The sequence below is a fragment of the Fonsecaea erecta genome, assembly GCF_001651985.1.
Source record: "Fonsecaea erecta strain CBS 125763 chromosome Unknown Scaff18, whole genome shotgun sequence".
Lineage (NCBI taxonomy): Eukaryota > Fungi > Ascomycota > Eurotiomycetes > Chaetothyriales > Herpotrichiellaceae > Fonsecaea > Fonsecaea erecta.
In genome coordinates, this window is record NW_017387261.1 from 22,045 (window position 1) to 39,450 (window position 17,406).

At 58.4% G+C, this 17,406-nt stretch overlaps 16 protein-coding genes across 16 annotated transcripts; 4 read left to right on the forward strand and 12 right to left on the reverse strand.

The window, feature by feature from the left end:
* Positions 1-11: 11 nt before the first annotated feature.
* On the reverse strand, positions 12-1,124 carry AYL99_11878 (hypothetical protein; the record flags this gene model as incomplete). Its single annotated transcript, XM_018843382.1, has 1 exon — positions 12-1,124. The coding sequence occupies one exon, from the start codon at positions 1,122-1,124 to the stop codon at positions 12-14; it is 1,113 nt and encodes a 370-aa protein (XP_018687223.1).
* A 65-nt stretch (positions 1,125-1,189) lies between these two features.
* On the forward strand, positions 1,190-2,255 carry AYL99_11879 (hypothetical protein; the record flags this gene model as incomplete). The annotated part of the gene is made up of 2 exons (XM_018843383.1): positions 1,190-1,429; positions 1,488-2,255. 2 exons carry the CDS (start codon positions 1,190-1,192, stop codon positions 2,253-2,255), a joined length of 1,008 nt encoding a protein of 335 aa, XP_018687224.1.
* An 81-nt stretch (positions 2,256-2,336) lies between these two features.
* Positions 2,337-3,115, reverse strand: AYL99_11880 (hypothetical protein; the record flags this gene model as incomplete). The annotated part of the gene is made up of 3 exons (XM_018843384.1): positions 2,337-2,442; positions 2,492-2,886; positions 2,996-3,115. The coding sequence occupies 3 exons, from the start codon at positions 3,113-3,115 to the stop codon at positions 2,337-2,339; spliced, it is 621 nt and encodes a 206-aa protein (XP_018687225.1).
* A 767-nt stretch (positions 3,116-3,882) lies between these two features.
* Positions 3,883-4,899, reverse strand: AYL99_11881 (hypothetical protein; the record flags this gene model as incomplete). Its single annotated transcript, XM_018843385.1, has 3 exons — positions 3,883-4,150; positions 4,205-4,494; positions 4,552-4,899. The coding sequence occupies 3 exons, from the start codon at positions 4,897-4,899 to the stop codon at positions 3,883-3,885; spliced, it is 906 nt and encodes a 301-aa protein (XP_018687226.1).
* An 82-nt stretch (positions 4,900-4,981) lies between these two features.
* Positions 4,982-5,641, reverse strand: AYL99_11882 (hypothetical protein; the record flags this gene model as incomplete). Its single annotated transcript, XM_018843386.1, has 3 exons — positions 4,982-5,246; positions 5,309-5,364; positions 5,429-5,641. The coding sequence occupies 3 exons, from the start codon at positions 5,639-5,641 to the stop codon at positions 4,982-4,984; spliced, it is 534 nt and encodes a 177-aa protein (XP_018687227.1).
* A 223-nt stretch (positions 5,642-5,864) lies between these two features.
* Positions 5,865-7,841, reverse strand: AYL99_11883 (hypothetical protein; the record flags this gene model as incomplete). The annotated part of the gene is made up of 3 exons (XM_018843387.1): positions 5,865-6,882; positions 6,999-7,198; positions 7,230-7,841. The coding sequence occupies 3 exons, from the start codon at positions 7,839-7,841 to the stop codon at positions 5,865-5,867; spliced, it is 1,830 nt and encodes a 609-aa protein (XP_018687228.1).
* Positions 7,842-7,931: 90 nt separating this feature from the next.
* AYL99_11884 (hypothetical protein) lies at positions 7,932-8,640 on the reverse strand (the record flags this gene model as incomplete). Its single annotated transcript, XM_018843388.1, has 2 exons — positions 7,932-8,462; positions 8,548-8,640. 2 exons carry the CDS (start codon positions 8,638-8,640, stop codon positions 7,932-7,934), a joined length of 624 nt encoding a protein of 207 aa, XP_018687229.1.
* A 39-nt stretch (positions 8,641-8,679) lies between these two features.
* Positions 8,680-9,667, reverse strand: AYL99_11885 (hypothetical protein; the record flags this gene model as incomplete). Its single annotated transcript, XM_018843389.1, has 4 exons — positions 8,680-8,856; positions 8,932-9,133; positions 9,175-9,419; positions 9,473-9,667. The coding sequence occupies 4 exons, from the start codon at positions 9,665-9,667 to the stop codon at positions 8,680-8,682; spliced, it is 819 nt and encodes a 272-aa protein (XP_018687230.1).
* Positions 9,668-9,706: 39 nt separating this feature from the next.
* AYL99_11886 (hypothetical protein) lies at positions 9,707-10,637 on the reverse strand (the record flags this gene model as incomplete). Its single annotated transcript, XM_018843390.1, has 3 exons — positions 9,707-9,859; positions 9,931-10,320; positions 10,380-10,637. 3 exons carry the CDS (start codon positions 10,635-10,637, stop codon positions 9,707-9,709), a joined length of 801 nt encoding a protein of 266 aa, XP_018687231.1.
* A 983-nt stretch (positions 10,638-11,620) lies between these two features.
* Positions 11,621-12,250, forward strand: AYL99_11887 (hypothetical protein; the record flags this gene model as incomplete). Its single annotated transcript, XM_018843391.1, has 1 exon — positions 11,621-12,250. One exon carries the CDS (start codon positions 11,621-11,623, stop codon positions 12,248-12,250), a length of 630 nt encoding a protein of 209 aa, XP_018687232.1.
* Positions 12,251-12,370: 120 nt separating this feature from the next.
* On the reverse strand, positions 12,371-12,730 carry AYL99_11888 (hypothetical protein; the record flags this gene model as incomplete). The annotated part of the gene is made up of 1 exon (XM_018843392.1): positions 12,371-12,730. The coding sequence occupies one exon, from the start codon at positions 12,728-12,730 to the stop codon at positions 12,371-12,373; it is 360 nt and encodes a 119-aa protein (XP_018687233.1).
* Positions 12,731-12,810: 80 nt separating this feature from the next.
* Positions 12,811-13,250, forward strand: AYL99_11889 (hypothetical protein; the record flags this gene model as incomplete). Its single annotated transcript, XM_018843393.1, has 2 exons — positions 12,811-12,872; positions 12,965-13,250. The coding sequence occupies 2 exons, from the start codon at positions 12,811-12,813 to the stop codon at positions 13,248-13,250; spliced, it is 348 nt and encodes a 115-aa protein (XP_018687234.1).
* A 138-nt stretch (positions 13,251-13,388) lies between these two features.
* Positions 13,389-13,919, forward strand: AYL99_11890 (hypothetical protein; the record flags this gene model as incomplete). Its single annotated transcript, XM_018843394.1, has 1 exon — positions 13,389-13,919. The coding sequence occupies one exon, from the start codon at positions 13,389-13,391 to the stop codon at positions 13,917-13,919; it is 531 nt and encodes a 176-aa protein (XP_018687235.1).
* A 203-nt stretch (positions 13,920-14,122) lies between these two features.
* Positions 14,123-14,527, reverse strand: AYL99_11891 (hypothetical protein; the record flags this gene model as incomplete). Its single annotated transcript, XM_018843395.1, has 1 exon — positions 14,123-14,527. One exon carries the CDS (start codon positions 14,525-14,527, stop codon positions 14,123-14,125), a length of 405 nt encoding a protein of 134 aa, XP_018687236.1.
* Positions 14,528-14,586: 59 nt separating this feature from the next.
* AYL99_11892 (hypothetical protein) lies at positions 14,587-15,060 on the reverse strand (the record flags this gene model as incomplete). The annotated part of the gene is made up of 1 exon (XM_018843396.1): positions 14,587-15,060. The coding sequence occupies one exon, from the start codon at positions 15,058-15,060 to the stop codon at positions 14,587-14,589; it is 474 nt and encodes a 157-aa protein (XP_018687237.1).
* A 429-nt stretch (positions 15,061-15,489) lies between these two features.
* AYL99_11893 (hypothetical protein) lies at positions 15,490-17,142 on the reverse strand (the record flags this gene model as incomplete). Its single annotated transcript, XM_018843397.1, has 3 exons — positions 15,490-15,876; positions 15,935-16,285; positions 16,744-17,142. 3 exons carry the CDS (start codon positions 17,140-17,142, stop codon positions 15,490-15,492), a joined length of 1,137 nt encoding a protein of 378 aa, XP_018687238.1.
* Between the last annotated feature and the right edge of the window lie 264 nt (positions 17,143-17,406).

The window sequence follows — 17,406 nt, forward strand, 5'->3', positions numbered from 1 at the left end:
GCGCTGATCATCTAGACGATGACATGCACCCTCTCGCAGTCGGGCGGGTCCGGCAAGTTGCGCCAGATGGTGTGCGTGACCGTATAGAGGTCCTCGTACACCCCCACGAGGTCGTCCAGCTTCCCGGCGTTGATGAGGATCGAGTCCCTCTCGCCCACGCGCACCGGCACGGTGGCCAACCTCTCCAGGGCCGCCATGATGTCGTTGCTCAGGGACATGACGATTAGGATGATGATGGTATAGATCGGGTTGTCGTACTCGTCCAGGCCGATGGTGATGTTCTCAGCGAAGCTCTCGGACCAGTCCACGCCGACATCCACGGTCACGGCCGCGTCCACGTTCCTGAGTATGCGCAAGAGCATAGTGCTGAACATGTGCATCATTCTGCAGTCGAAGCACATCCTCCTCAGGTTCATGGGTCTGATCATGTACGTCATCGCGTTCACCATCCTGGCCGTGCACTCGGGCTCCTGCCTGAACAGCGTCCTGATCTTGCCGCTCTTCGTGTCTATGACAGCGTTTCTGACCCTCGCTATGACCCTGTCCGGGTCCGAGGCCAGGACGGTCTCCATGACCATCCTCCTCTCCCTCATCGCGTTACTAATGCTGATCATCGTCACCGGGTTGGATATGGACACCAGGATGGACACCAACACGTCCATGGTGCTCATGACCTGTAAGATCTCGCTCGGCTCCATGGACACGCCCATCATGACCGCCACGTTGCTCTTCGTCCTAGCGGTCGTGAGCCTGGTGATGAGGATGAGCCAGTCGACGTTCATGTGCATGTTCACGTGCCTATTCGCCGTCAAGACCGTGGTGACGACCGGGTAGAGCTGCTCGCTCAGGCACATGTGCAGAGACACGTTCTCGTTCGTGAACACAAACATCTGCGTGACCTCGAACAGGTACTTGATGATGCCCATGTGCCTCCCCGACACCACGTTGAGGCAGACCATGTCCAAGCTGTCCTTCGGTGACTCCTCGTATCTCATACCGATCTCGATCAGGCACATGACGTCGGCCATGATGCCGCACACCACCTCGTTGTGCCTCAGGTTCACCGTCGAGGTCAGGATGCCCACGAAACCCGTGTTCATCTCCTCGACCGCCCTCGGGACCATGGTCCAGTCGGCCGGCACCCTCTCGTGCGCGTGCACGTTCCTTGATCTTCGAGGCGATGCTGATGATGGCGGAGCCGATCACGTTCGTGATCACGTTCGTGGACATCTTGATGGTGGTGTTCACCAGTGCAAGTGCAACAGGTCCTTGGCGCACTCATGATCCTGCACACGGTCACGGCAGCAGCATCTTCAGAATGTACTCCACGTGGAGCTTCGACAACTCGAGGATCAGCTCGACCAAGCCCAAGACCTCGACCGGGCACGCGCAGCAGGAGAGGGACATGAGGACCAACGCCATCGAGCTCGTGAGGATGATGAGGAACGCCGTGATGAACGATTTGCCGCCCGCTGACGGCGTCGGAGATTCTATCCGTCATGTTCAGTCAGAGAGGGGTTCCGTTGCTGGACTCGTTCACGGTCACGAGAGTGGGCGCGTTCAGAAGGGTCATGGACTTCAATCCGGTCGTGGAGGGGCACGAGCGTAAGTTCATGTCGTTGGTCAGGTGGGGGTGCCCCGACATCGTGGCGACCCTGTGGACGATCGAGCCGGTGGTGTCGAGCACCATCATCAGGGGCAACAGCATCGACGTCAGTTTCGCGCACGACACGTACTCCGCGGAGCTGGAGTGCATCGAGCCGATGTCCATGACCACGCACACGACCAGCGTCAAGCCCGGCAACGAGATCTGGGGCAGGTGGGCGGGATGGTTGGTCTGGCGCGCGTCCAGGGACCAGGGCTGGCTCGACGCCGTGTGCTCGAGCTGCAACGCCTCCTCGTCCCTGTTCGCGGTCAGCCTGCACAGGCCGAACGCTAACGTGATCCACTTGGTCATGGACCCCGAGACCATCAACATCCTCGCGATCCACCCCTGGAACATGGCGACGAGCATGAACGTGACCGCCACCATGTCCGCGGGCTTCTCCACGAGGATGATCATCCAGCCGGCCATGCGCATCGGCAGGAATACGTCCCTACGCTTGTTCGGCAACGGGTCCATGCACTTCTGCAGCTCGCCGAACGACATCGAGCTTCTGTACTCGGCCGCGTACAGGATCGTTAAGAGGGTCCTGGAGACGGACACGCGCTCGTTCTTGTCCAGCATGAGGATCATAAGGTCGAGCATGGTCTAGATCACGTTCGAAAACATGACCGGGTGATCATCATCAACACCCGCACGGTCGGGAAGGTCGGCGTGGCGATCACGAGCCTCATCAGCGTCTTCCTGACCCGGGTGGTGGTCCTCTCACGAACCTGGCCACAACCCCCTCGTCGTCCATCAACCCGTCGACCGTCAGGACCTTGTACGCGATCACATCGCTATCCGTAGCCAGCATCCTAACTAGCTCGATGGGGGTTGACTGCGTACGCGCCGCCCTTGGTGGGCCCGTATATCACCCAGGCCGTGAACATACTCCTGATCTTATTGTCGAGCGCGCTGCCGGAGATCGTCGTGACCGGGAGGAGCGTCGTGGTCGTGTTGAGGTTCGCGCACCCGGTGCACGTGCAGAGCACGACGTGGGCCCTGAACATCCTGGCGTCCGGGTCCGTCACCAGCTTCGAGTCGTTACGCAACACCACGACCGTCGTGTCGCACTTGCAGCAGCCCAGGACCATATGTATGTCCTCGCCCGTCTCGTCCTCCGTGTATGGGTTCGTGTTCGCGTTCTCGTTCATGGTGGACATCACGTACACGTTCGTCTTGGTGTGCCGGTTCAGCTTGCGACGGCGTTCGTGGCGATAGTCTTGCACCTGTTTTCGGTCCTAGTGACGGCCATCTTCATGTTTAGCTATCTCCTCGTGCCAATTGACGTCATCCTGCTGCTGGTGATGTCCCTGAGGTTGTTGCTGGTCGGCATGTGCTTTAGCCCACCACGAAGATACTGTTGACGTCGCTCACCGCGTTCAAAGACCCGTCCTCCCCCAGGACGGCGTGCCGCACCTTGTTCGTGTCCACGTCCACGAGCATCTGCACGAGCTTGTTCCGGTCCATTCACTTGAGCCTGTTAGTCACCGCGTCGATCCCCCGTAGACTACCGCCTTCTCGAACTTGCCTATCACCATATAGTGGAACCTCGTCCTCTGCAGGTCCTACGCCGTTAGGACGGTCGTCTCTATCAGCGTGTTCGTGCATATCTTGCAAGTTATCAAGACCCTCCGCGTCATGCTCGGTGTCACCCGGGCTCCCCGGCCGACAACACCCCATGGGGCCAACGGCCCCCAAGTGCCAAGGCGGCCCCCACGAGGCACACACAGAAAGAGATAAATAGGACCTCTATTCTCGCACTGCTGGAGAAGCCCTCAACAGTACGAGAAGTCGATGTCTCAAGGACAGCTTTATACAAATCAAGATACGTGTTCAACCCTCTGACTCTTCGTCTAACGATCCCACCCCAAGGCTCTCTGACACTCGGCTTCAGCGTCGGGCTCCTGTGCGTATCCGACCTCGTGTTTATCACCATTACCATCTTCTCGCACTTGTAGTAGACTATCGTCACACACAGGTCCCTAGGTATCGTCTTAACGATCACCGTCTAGGTCTTCCTGTTCAGGTGTATCTCTATCTTAGTGTTCATGTGGATCAGTAGCAGGACGGTCGTCTTCGGATTCAGCACGTGTCGGTGATCGCGGAGATGCTGGTGACCACGTCGATGATCCGCAGTCGTCTAGGAAGACAATGCCGGACCCGATTCTGTTCCTCACCTCGGCCACGCCCAAGTACGAGACCCTCGCGGCGTGGATCATGTACTGGATGACGTCCTAGTAGTGGATGTCGCACTGGGGCTGGGTCGTGCCCGTGTTGGTCTTGCACGTGTCGCAGAACATGAACTTGAGGCTGTTCCTGACGTTGTTCCTGTTGGTCCTGGCGTGGTTGTGCAACCACACGTTGATGGGCGTGTTCGGGTACCTGTTCGGGTCGTACTCCATGCGCGCGACCAGGCTCGCGATCATGCCGTTGCACATGACGCAGGTCTTGATCAGCCTCTTGCACATCTTCAGGCACAGGATCATGTGCGTGGTCAGCGCGCTGGGCCTGATGGTGGACGTGATTTTGTCCGTGGTCGCGTTGATCATCGTCTACGTGCCAATGGTGTTGTTGAGGTACAGCTCAGTCAACGTGAACATGCACGACGCCATGACGTCGACGATCGCCAGGTTCGTGTTGGTGGTGGCGTACTTGACCCTAACCCTGAACGAGACCAGGCACGAGATCTCGCTCTTGTCCGCGACCTCAACAATGCCGCTGACACTGACCACGGCCTTCGTCAACAGGTTGTCCCCGGACTTCATCGTGTACATGAACCTGGCCTTGGGCATGTCTCTCAACACACCGCGCCGTTCGTGTCCATGTTTAGCCAGCGGCTCCCGTCCCTAATCTCGCCCACGAGCCCGCACATGCCCAGGGCGAGTACATCTTGCAGAAGGTACCACGGGCAGGCCGATGCGGACGTAGGGCGTCATGTGGTTGACGATGTTCTTGGACGGCAACAAGACCAGGGCGTAGGTCACGATGATGCCCAGGGTCACCCAGCCGTCGACCAAGCCTACGATGAACACGTCCTTGTACCCGATCGACTCCCCGTGCCCGGCCCTGTCGAGCGACCAGTTGGACTCCCTGTTCATGGGGCTGAACCTGATCGTGTAGATGCCCATGGCGAGGTTCGAGAGGTACGCCGGCTCCATTACGTCGTTGGTGCCGCCCTCCCCCACGCTGACGAAGACGCCGTTCACGTCCGGATGGCTGGTCCTGAGCGCGACCGTGTCGATGATGTCCATGATGATCCTGACGTGTTCGTGTTGACGGTGTCGTCGGTGTGCTTTTGCAGCCTCGCGTCGCGATCATGGTCATCATCGGGTACTAGTAGAGACTCTCGATGGCCTCCAGCAGCGTGAATGTGAGTTCGCCCGAGGACGTCTGCCTGATCTTGACCACGACCATGCACACGATGACGTTCTCGTTCGTGTGCTCGACCATGTGCTTGATGGTATACGAGCTTATGAACTCGACCTCGTACCGGTGCCACATCCTCCCGGTGTTGGTCGTGATCCCCATGCTCATCAGCGTCAGGCACATCTGCTGGACGGGTACGCGGTCGGCAGGCTGATCCCGTTTTGATCGTGTTCTAGACCGCCGTTATGTTCTCGTACATGTTAATCATGTCGCTGATGTTCACATGTAACGGACTTCTTCATGCCGACGTCGATCAGCGAGTCCCTCCACGCGCACGGGGTGATGCGCGTCTGCACGAAGGTGATGATGCTCCGGGGTCTGTCCTCTGTGTCGTAGTGGATCGGGAACCCGTACCTCGTCCTCTTCAAGGCCAGGTTCGTCATCTCCCATGCTGACCAGGTTCCTGTAGAAGCCCATCACCCTGGGCACGTCGTCGCACACGTCCGCCAGGTCGTGGGTGTCCGTCAGCTCGGCCTCGATCACGCAGTCGCCGCAGAATAGGATCTTGATGGAGCCCGTGTGCATGATCCCGTACCAGAACTTGTACGAGTGCCTGGTGATGCACATCCCGGAGGACCCGCCCCTGCACATCGGCACCGTCTCGCGGCTGCTGAAGCACCTGTACCAGATCACGTACTTGCAGTGGGCACATCTTGAGCCACATGAAATCGTGCACGTACAACTCGTGGTTTTGGTCGTCATCGTGTACAACACCACGAACATCAACATCTGCTCGTACATCTACGTCTCCCGCGCCATGCGCATCCAGCCACGAGATGCCGTCCATGGTCTAGTCCATATTCTCGAAGAAGACCACGGTGCTGTTCCTGTCGATGCGCATGCCCATGTACGGCCTCCCGCTCGTGAGCGTCTTCACGGTGATGTTCAACGACCTCCTCCTGTTCATGAAGTTCGCAATCTTCGACACCCTCGACATCTGGATGGCGTTGGTCAGAGGCGTGTCCGCGCACAGCTCCGGTTCGCTCTCCATGCACATGTTGCACAGGATGGGCACGACCGTAATTATCAGGTCGTACGCCGGCCCGTGTATGGTCGCGAGGGCGGAGATCGTCTGGGTGACGCATATGCACGTGTTGTTGCGCGGGCACGAGTCGATCAACTCGAGCGAGTACAGGCAGAGGGTGCAGACCGTGAACGTGATGTTGCACATGTTGATGGTGGTGACCAGGTGCCTGTGCAGCTGGCAGTTTTGATCGGCAACACCTGCATGCGCATGTTCATCTACACGACGGTGCTGTTCTCGGGTGTTGGTGCGCTCGTGGGTGGTCAGGTTCACGCTCAGCTCCGTCATCTTATTGTCGTCCCCGGGGCCGACCAGGTAGACCGTCAAGTCCATCTTGAACGCCATCTTCAGGACCGCCTTCTTGATGTCGTCCGAGTGCTCCTTGTGCGTCGTCGAGGCGGTCATGGTCAAGTTGTCACCCATGCAGTCGGGGTGGAACGAGACGACGATCTTCTGCCTGTTGACGCACTCGGTCGGGGCGAAGAGGGTTATCCCGGGCGCCTCCTCGGTCCTCTTGTCGCACGGGATGATGTTCGTGAGCCCCTCCTTGCACACGAAGCAGACGCTGCTGGTGGCCCTGCACCTCTTGATGGACATGTAGGTGTAGGTGGTCATGTACGTGTCTTGTCGCCATGGTCGTTCAAGTTGCCGTAGGACCACGGCGCTGAGCAGGATCGTGGTCATGTCGCTCCAGACGGGCCCCTGGGTGTGAACCCGCAGACGTCCGGATCCTTTCCGTAACACGAATATCTTGCTGATGATGCACATGGCGATATGCCTGCTCCTGTACCTGTACATCAATGAGATCACCGTCTCGTGGCTGTCCGTGGAAACATGATCTCGACGTTGTACCTGGCCACAGGCACGCTCTCGGCGGTCATGGTGTTCATGGGCATCTACATGTTCATGTACGGGACCATGAGCATCTCCTCCTCGCTGCCAGAGATGACCTTGAACATCTTCATGGTCGGGCTCATCTCCAGCTTGGACAGCATCCACGTGTACGTGTTGTCGAGCGCGCCCACGACCAGCGTCCCGTTCATCTCCACCACCCTCCTGGTCACCCCGCTGTCGTGCAACCGGTAGTACACGATCGACAGCTCGTCACCGTACCCGTCCATGTGATCGTACCACAACCTGGGCCTGCGGTGGGGCCCGTCGTCCATGAAGTCGATCCCGGCGTTGCGTTTTCAAACCACGTCTCGTCCCACGGCGGGAACATGTACGTGTTGAACCTCCCGCCCATAGCCAGGGCACGAGGGTCTTGTCGTGCGTGCAGTCGTCTCTGACGATGTTCGTCTCCGTCGTCGTCTCGGCGGTCGTGTGGTCGAACGTGCAGCCGGACAGGTCGCTGTTGCTGTAGGGCATTCTGTTGGAGCGCCAGATGCACACCATGAGCGAGTTGTTGCCGCCGGTCATCCTGAATGTCCCGTGCGTCTTCCAGAACCTCTCCGGGTCGCGGATCCCCTCCATGAGCGTGTTGACGGCCTCGCCGATGATCAGGACAGAGTACCCCTCCCTGTGCATCTTCTCGAGCCACGCCCTGTGCCTGAACAGGTCCCTGTACGGGGCCAGGTGCATGTTCGTCTTCAGGTTCCTGCTCTTGAGGTCGATCATGGACAGGATCAGGGATGCGTACGTGGCCCCCAACTCGTACAGGATCGCCTCCCTGGCGGTGCTCACGTTCATAATGACGTGCGTGAACCTGGCCTCGTACCTGTACGTCGTCGCGTCGGGCTCCATGGTCGTGTTCATCTCCGTGGTCTGCGCATTGTCAGCGTCGCGTTAGGCTCATGACCGCGTTTCTGTCCTGTTCATCCACATTAACCTGGTCTAGTACGAGATCAGCGCCTCGTCCCGTTCTTGGCACGCTCGGGCTCCTGGTCTTGATGATGCGAAAGGAGCGAACTTGCACATGTTGCCAATGGCGATGGCCCCCAGCAACGAGCTGATGTCCGTGGACCAGTCGACCTGGAGCGCCCGGATCACCCCGAACATGTCGTCGGATATCACCTCGACCGTCTTCCTGCTGGAGAAGGCGAAGACTACGGCGACGGCCAACCTCTCCTCATCGGTGAACGTGATGTTGTCCAACTCCTCGACCGCGGACACCACCAAGACCGCGCGCTCGAGCAGATCTACAGGGCTGACGGCGGAGGTCACGTACCTCATCTTCGTGTCGGGTAAGCCGTTGGCCATCGCCTCCATGACCGGGATCATCTTGATCTCCACGCCCGTGCCGCTCGAAACGACCGCGAAGCACTTGTCCGTCCTCTTCATCAGCGTCTCCACGGCCGTCACCCTCGACGAGTCCCTGCCGTACTTCGCGCTGTCGATCTCCCTCTGGTAGAGGCTCGCGGTCATCTTCGTGAGGGCCGACGAGCAGCTGCCGTAGTTCATGCCCACCGGCGCGATGATGGCGGGATCGGCTGCGGGTCCTTGCTCTCACCCTGATGGACTTCCAGTCCTTGATCACGAGGGTGCCCATCATCATGGCGTTCCGCATCTGCGTGTACGGCTTGCCGATACCGTGCTTGCCCATGGTCGAGTTGACTATCCCGTCCAAGGACCTCTCCACCCTTCAGCGCCAGTACGTGCCGCTGACGTGGTCATGCCCATCACCCTCCAGTTCCGCGGCTTCAGCGTCAAGGTGTCGTACATATTCCCACCCGTACATCACCAAGTCCTCCTCCCGCAACTTGACCGTGCTGAACTTGCCGTCCTCGGACATGAACAGGAACACGCCCTTGTCGAAGGCCTCGTTCGGGAGTTAGATGTACCCTAGCTGCTCGGCCTGGGACAGGCCCGGGCTCGGCCTCAAGGGCGACTCCACAAATCTCATCGTGTTTGGCGGCCTGGTCGAGTTGCACTGCTTCCTCAGGATGCCGCGCCTGCCCTTGATCCTGTCCAGGCAGTAGTTCGCCACGTCATCGGCGCTCTTGTCCCCGCTGCAGACCTCGGAGTTGACCATGGCGGCGTCGCTGTACCTCTGCTCGTTCCCGGTCGCGAACCCGAATGGGATCATGTACGCCGTCCTGTTCTGGTCCATCATGTGGTGGCCCTTGCAGCCTTGTACATGGTGCAGCCGGTGACCGTTGTCAGGTCCTCCGATCTGCAGGCGAGGGTGAAGACGTTCTCGAGCTTGACCTCGATCCACTCGCATGCCACGACCATGGGCGCCCGCGTGATGGTGGAGCCGGAGATGACCACCCTCCTGATCAGGAACGACCTGTCGTCCTCGACGCTACGCACGATCATATTCACGGTCATGTAGTGGTTTTCGAACGTGTGCGTAGGGCGCTTCGTGTTCAGCCGCATGGACTGGCACCTGGGGGTGGTCACGATCATCTATCTGGCCATGAGCCCGGTCCAACCTCGTTCGTGACCATGACCCTGTCCGCGTACGCCTTCGAGTTGACGAGCATGACGGTGACCATGTAGCACTCGGGGCACATGCCCGGGGCCACGACCGTCATCACGCGCCTGGTCATATCCTCGCTCGTGTTGCGGAGGTTGTTCCTGGTCGCCGAGTTGTGCAAGGACGTGCGGTTCTCCACGTCGAAGTCCATGCACACCAACCCGCTCTTGCCCAGCAGGCACAGCCTGAGCTAGAAGAACCCGCCGGGCGCGTAAGGCTTGATGATCCTGTCCTTGTTCGTGAGCGACTGGATGTTGACGTCCATGTCCACGATGGTGCACTCATTCGTGGTCCTGTCCGTTATCACATGGAGGAAGAAGAAGGAAGCAAGGGATCCACCGCACTGGTGGAGATAATGTCTATAATAGCACGATTTTCTAGCTATCTAGATAACTGTGGTTGGCTGTCCCTGACAGAGTCTTCAAGTCTCAAGAGAAAGAAGTGGGATGGCGAGGTAGAAGTAGCCCTCGGCAGACCTTCCCAAGCTTGGCTAGTCACGTATAGGCGCGACGCGTGGACATCCGTGATGCTGCTCAGAGGCATGTACGCGACGTAGTTGCTGTGGGTTAAGATGCTCATTATCCCAAGCCCCGAGCTCGACGCGATGCAGTACTCGTTCATGCCCATGACGATGTTCGAGGACATGCACAACGACCTGAACATGGACGCGCGGTTGCAGGGGATCATCTTCGTGATCTGCCCGATGTACTCCCTGTTGCAGGTCCTGCAGGTCGTCATAACGAGCGTCGACCCGCTCACGTCCACGTTCGGGTTCGTGTTCAGGAACGGGAACGGGCAGGGGAACTTGTACGTTATCATCGGCATCCTCCCGCAGAGAAACAGAGGCAGAAGAGGTACCCGACGCTGCCCGTATCCATGGGGCTGTCCACCACCTCGTCCGTGTTCACGTTGCTGCTCATGACCTCGATCGGGGGCGTGATGATGGTCGTACTCCCGGTGGCCGTCGCCTCCTCGTCGCGATCGTGAAGGTGCTCATCACCATCAACACCATCGCCCGCAGCTTCATCATCAGCATAGCACGGATGGAGAAGAACGTCATCAGGCCACTCGGTCTTGCACGGGTTCCGGCTGGGGATGCTGGACCTGTACGCCGACGTCATCGAGAACCACTGACGATAAGACCACGGTGGGATATTTTAGCATTGCTCGCGGTGAGAGGTTATGTTATGCTGCGATTAATAGCCGCAAGCAGATGGAAAGATCGAGGAAAGGACAGGTGATGGATGACGGTTGGTGCTGTGCTCCCCTCGCTGGAAAGTAGGATAGAGTCATTTCTGTACATACACTCGGCTGACCTGCCCAGTCAGTCCGGCGACTAAATTATAGACATATATTTTTATCTCTCCGAATTTCTCCCACACCAAGATCCCCTTAATACGACGAGGGCGAATTATCGACTCCCGGTCCTGTCAGGTCAAGACAACCACCGGGGTTAGTCGGCAGCAGGATCTGAGGTTCGAATCCCACCGACATCAACCTTATAAAGTAGCGAATTTGTAGTATAACCGGCCGGCCGAGAAAAACCAACCCGTAAGGGCGAGTTTCACTTATCACAAACCAGGTTATGGGTTGCCTGCTTTGTGATAAGTTTTTGTCATTTTGACCAATGCTTTTTTTGGTTCTAGGGAAGGCAACTGACTGGCACTCCCAGCAGATCAAGATTTGCTATCCCCGCCAAAAAGGACATTTCTTCCCATATCTGACAGACCTTCGGTGAAATAAACCTGATAACAACCTGGGATCATCCTAATTCCTTGATTTCTGCGCCACAACGTTCTGAGTGGACTGAGAGTTAGAGCAGCACCAACAAGCAGTCAATCACTCCTTTCATCCCCGCTGGAACTCTCCTGTTATATGTCTCCGTACAGCGTGCACCTGCTCCAGATTCTGTGCCTGTCCATGTTCATCAAGGCGTCGTTGAACCTGCTGAGCTTCACGGCCGTGAACACTAGCGTGGTCGTGGCTGTGTATCTAGTCAACCCCGTGTCTCCCCCATGGACATGGTCACCATCATGTGCGTGAAGATGTTCATGATTCCGATCGGGATCATAAGTGGAGCACGGCCGTGACTAGGCACACGACCATGGACTGCCTCAAGCGCGTGTTCGAGGACGAGGACGTCGCCAAGTTCGAGCGCATCATCGAGAAGGGCTATAATGTCGTGGTCATGGGCAGCATCATCAGCACGATCGAGACGCAGCTGATAGGCATTGACAGGGACAGGTCCATGACCAGGGACATGCGTCGGCGCAGGCTCTACTTGGTGTTCGACAACACGGACATGGAGAGGACCGGGCGGAACCTCGGCTGCCTGGACACGAACCTGAACGAGAACGGCGGCATGGCCAAGCACGAGCACAACAACTTCAAGTGGAACACGGTCGTCTGCCCCTACTGGGCGAAGATGAAGATGGCGACCAAGTACCCGTACGAGTGCTATATCTACTGCCCCGGCAACGGCGTGGTCGACGGCCCGAGCGTGGAGGTGGACATGAGCGAGTACGAGAACATCGTCAGCAATACGCTCGAGGGCCTGTTCGTGAGCTACGTCGTGCTCAACTGCGCGAACATCTCCGAGAACAAGACGTGGCTCACGCCCCCCAACTTCAACGCCCCGACGGACGAGGTCATGTCCTCGACCATCGACAGGAAGCTCCTCTACGTCCAGAACACCGACAGGCACGAGCTCATGGAGAGGGTCATACACGTGTAGCCGACGATGAGCGTGAATATGAGCCTGATCAAGAAAAAGATCATGAACATGACGGTGACCAAGGAGATGCTCGTGGTTACGGACGTGGGGACGATCATCGACAGCGTCTAGCTGATGTCCCTAACCTCCGGTCGGGACCACGTCCGGGTTCTTGGCCCTGTACACGACGATCTGCGCGGCCCTGTACACGACGATCTGCGCGGAGGCGAGAGGCTCGAAGGCCCCCGTAAACCCGTTCGCGGTCATCATCACGATCACCCGCCTGACCTGCTGCGTGCCCGTCACCTCGATCCCGCCACTGGATGAGTTCCACGGCTTCCACATGTCGTACACCTTGGGCCAGTCCCTGTGCATCATCATCTTGTCGATCATGGACGCGTGCCACTGGGCGCCGTTGTCCAGGTCCTTGGTCGAGAACACGACCCTCGCGCTGCCTGTGCGGGTGTTGGTGGCGATGTTGATGGCGCCGTTGCTGGACATGATCATGTGCGTGCGGATCTACGCCTGCAGCCCCAGGCTGATCGTGCCGAACGACCGTGGAGCTACACAGCTGCCTGAACATGGACAGCAAGCCGCACATCTGCCCGATCTGCGGCGAGGACAAGAACCCGGCCACGGCCAGGTACGAGGACGTGAGGCTGGGCCTGGACGAGCCCCCGGAGCCGGTGCTGTGCAAGCGCAAAAACCCGTTCAAGACCCCGAGTCGGTCAGCAGGAAGGTGGTGAGCACGGCCGCCATCACGAGCGCGTCGGACAACATGACCATGGAGTCGCTCCCGCACCCGAGCGTGAATATAGTCACGATCTACGCCGTGTCGCAGAGGCCGATCAGGAAGGTGGAGGTGAGAATAGACATACCCCTGGCCAAGATCATATTCGAGAAGATGGAGAGCGGGCTGTTCCCGGACGCCCACCACGCGCGAGATCAAGGAGGTGGGGTGCACCTGGTGGACGGGCTCGAGGATGAACGCCAACGTAAAGGTGAGGAAGCGCTCGAATAACGAGGCGGTGGTGAAGGTGACAAGGAGTAGGACGAGAATAGCGCCCGGGTACGTCCTGGCGGTCTCGGATGAGTACGGCTTGACGGCGCGATCAAGAGCGTGATGTACGATGTGGACATGGTCGAGATCAGGTTCACCATGACGGTCAGGGACATGAAGACGCACATCATCGCGAGGAAGTACACCAACGACATCGAGGAGTCGTACGCGGCCGAGTTCGAGATCGGGGGTAGGGCCACCAACAGCGTCGTGAAGGCTATCGTGTGCATATGCATGGGCATCGTCGGCACCATCTCCTCGATGAGGGGTATGGTCGATCCCGAGTACAAGAGCGATATCAGGGCCGCCGACCACGTCGTGATGGACGTCCCGAACATGAACGTGTACAAGGGCCAGTCCATGGCCAAGGCCGACGGCGTGAAGGTGTACATCCTCTGCTATATATTCGGGTATATGGTGTGCTCCACCGACCCGGAGATAACGGTATTGTCGTCCATGGTCACGATCGACCGCGCGGTCATGTTCGAGTTGACCAAAAGGCCCGACGTCGTGGTGGCGGAGATGATCATGGACGGCTCCATAGTGTACATCGACACCTTAGGCATGAACGGCAGCGCGAAGCTGTCCATGGACGTCAGGAGGCTGTACATGATCTACAGGAGGGTCTAGGACAGAATGCCGACCACGCTGGAGCTCGAGCCCGAGCCTACGCCCAGCGACGGAGTGGTGTTGGTGAGCAGCTACAGGACCCTAACGCTGAAGGAGCCCACGGTCGACTTGCTCTACATGACGACAAGCTGTGCGCGTTCGACCCCGAGGTCAACGTCGAGGACCTATCCAGGCGCATGCATGAAGAGGGCCACGATCGCGCCCTACGACTTCCGGAGGAAGTTCGACGACCAAGTGATCTCGATCTCTAAGAGGGCCACGACCGTGCTCTGGGCGAAGTGCAAGTCCGAGCTATTCATCGGACGAACCATGCCCACGAGGACCATAGCCATGATGAGCATCCCGGCCGTGTTCTCGTTCAGCATCTCGTACCACATCAAGGTGATCAACATGCTCAGGACCGAGGGGGTCCCCACGTTCGGGTGCGGGTTCGTGTACGACCCCATGCCGCGATCAGGCGTCGGACGTGGACGCGTCACCATAAGGCCCGCGGGGACGGGGAGGATCTCGCGCTCGGACATCATCTCGACGTTCGGCAAGTCCACGTACGTAAAGCCGTTCCTAAGTAGGTCGGGGGTGCCGGGCCTTGTTTTGGTCAAGGATACCATACCGGAGCTGTGGAAGACCGTGGACTCGAACACGTACGACATCATGCATAGGGTAGTCGTCATGTCTGCGTGATGAACTTGATCCCGAGCGGGACCGAGTCCGAGGTGTTGTATATGTACACCTCTGCGAACACGGCCAAAATCAGCATCGAGTACCTGACTATCTTCTCCGTCGAGGGCGGCTTCGGGTACGGACAGCCGTAGCCGATCACGGTCCTATTGCAGACCGGGCAGCTGATGAACACCACGTAGTTGTCCGTGATGATAGCATCCATCACGACCGACGTGCAGTTCTGCATCACGATGGCGACTAACTCCCCCTTCGGGATGGTGATCGACCCGAACACCATGGACGGGTAGTGGTGCTTGAGAGCGGCGATGTGCCTAAGCTGTAACACGCGCATGATCTCGTACGTGGCCCTGACCGTCCTCGCCTTCTTGTTGGTGTCCGTGAACGTTAACCTCTTCCCGCGCACGATCATGTCCCCCTTCGGGAGGTTGGGGTTGACTATCTTCTGGTCCTCGAACGACATCACGTCGCCTTCCTAGGTCTGTGCATCTCCTTAGTCCTGAACGCCTCTATGAACTCGAACATGTTCGTCACCGCGGCTATCACCCGGAGCTGCCCCCCGAGCCCCCTCGCGAGTTTCTTCGTGCTGATGAGTATGTTCGGCTTGAACTCCTTGCCAGTCTTCTCGTCGATGAGGCTAGGTATCTCGACGTGACCGTGACGTCGTACGGGAGCAACTCCCCGACGGTGAACTTCAGCCCGTCTACGGTCCTGAGCCTGTCGCCGATCCTGAGCACCTTCGAGGCCACGTACACCACCGCGATGGGATCCCCCGACCTGCTTATCTCTACCTCCAGCACTGTGCCCTCGATAGCGGGCGCCCACCAGTACTGGTCCTTGACGACTATGCCGACCCTGACGTATCCTACGTTCTTGGGCAGAGGGTAGTGGATCAGCCCGGACCAGGAGAACATCCCGACTCGGCCAGCTCCTTGGACACGACGCAGGCGTCCTCTCTATTCAGCGTCCATTTCATGAACGCGGTTACGATGTGCTTGCCCAGGAACACGATCGGGGCCGACTCCGTGGACATCTTCCAGAGCGCGCACATGAACGGGGTCATGACGAGGGGGCTGCTCTCGCCCGTGGTCACGACCGTCGCGTCGCCCTTGACCGGCGTCAGGGACATGGCCTGCCTCGCCATCTGCCACCCCAACCCGAGCCTGGGTTCGGCCGTCCATGCGGCGAAGGGGATGCACTGGACGATGGAGCCGAAGAACTGCTCGGGCTCGGACTCGCGCTTGGGGAAGCGCATGTTGGCGAACGCCATCGTGTCGGACTTGTGGACCGAGACTGTGTCCACCATCGGGCCCTCGTACTTGATGCCGTAGTCGTACGGGTCCGAGCCAGTTCTTGGGCGCGATGCCGTTGGGCCTCTTGAGCACGGCGAGGATGCTCGACGCGACCTCGATGGTGCGCCTGGTCTTGATCCTCATCGACACCCCGACGGCGAACGTCCGCACCTTCCCGCTGGACTTGGAGGACGGGGTGTAGCACGAGTCGAGGAAGCCGTCCTGGTCCGGCTTGGGATCCTCTCGATGAGGTTGGGCTCGGATAAACAAAGAGGTGAAGGCAGCCGTACAGAAACGTTTCAACGGGAAGTCCACTCGGTTTGCAAAGCCCACCTTTCTGCACATAGTATACATGACGTTGTCCACTAGGGGATACATGTTCAGAGAGTCCAACTTCTACAACGTGTCAGACGACGACGTGGCCTCCATGTGGCAGTTCGTGGACGCGTTGAAAGTCAGCTCCAGCGTACTGTGCCAGAACCTAGTCTCCATGTTAGCGGACGGCAGGGACAGCAGTTCGTTCCCACGCACCAGGGGTGCAGAAGCTCACAGACACGCGACGGCGCACGGTGTAGCTCGTTTGCTTCCTGTTACCTGTGGTAGGCCTACCAGAGTACCTCCGGGAGGACACAGACTTGAGGGTCGCACAACGGTTTCGGGCGTTCTGGCAGACGAGGTTACAGCTTGGTGTGCACTACAGTCAGACCCTGTAGCATCATGCGAGAATCTCTGTGCCTCACTCCAGTAAGGTTAAGCTGTCTATCAGTCTCTGGTGGAGGTGAGACGAGTGTGCCGATATAATTGTGTCCTAAATCATTGCTCCATTCTATCCCATATACGGCAGTGTCCCTTACAAACTCTGATATACGCACGTTCCAAGTATCGGTATAGAAGTCCCAGTCCGAGCTCTCTGAGGAGGCCCCGGGTGCAAAGTAATCCGCTGCTCGAGACCCGGATAGGATCGCCCCATATTTTCTCATCTGGTATAGCAAGAGGTCTGGGTCAGTTGTGGGACGTCTCAGGTACAGTCTGACGTCCTCCAGTCTTCTCCTTACTGTAACCACGTCCTCCATCTCGACCGCGAGCCCCAGCCTCCCGTTTCTTCCTAGCTCAATCTTGCCCAGCATAAACATACTTTGACATCGCTTCCCCACAGACAAGTGTTTCGCGACGCTTTCCAGTATCTGATGGGACAACACAACCTTTTCACCGCTGAAGTCAAGTTCCTTTGTGCGCTTCACGAGCTCTTCCATGGCGCCGTGCTCACGAACTCCCGTGTTGGTGCCTCTGAGGCAACTGAGTTGCCAGACTGTACCGGCACCTGACTACGCTCAAGAGTTATGGAGGACAATGTCGAACTCCGCAAACGTATACAAGAAATACAGGAGAGCGTAGCTTCCAACAGCAGTGAAGTCACGGCGGAGTCGTCCAGAAGAGTGTCGTCGTTTGTAGGAGGCGAGACCCGTTCAGCAATACTTGCGGACATACGAAACCTCATGTGCAAATCTGTCGCCGTG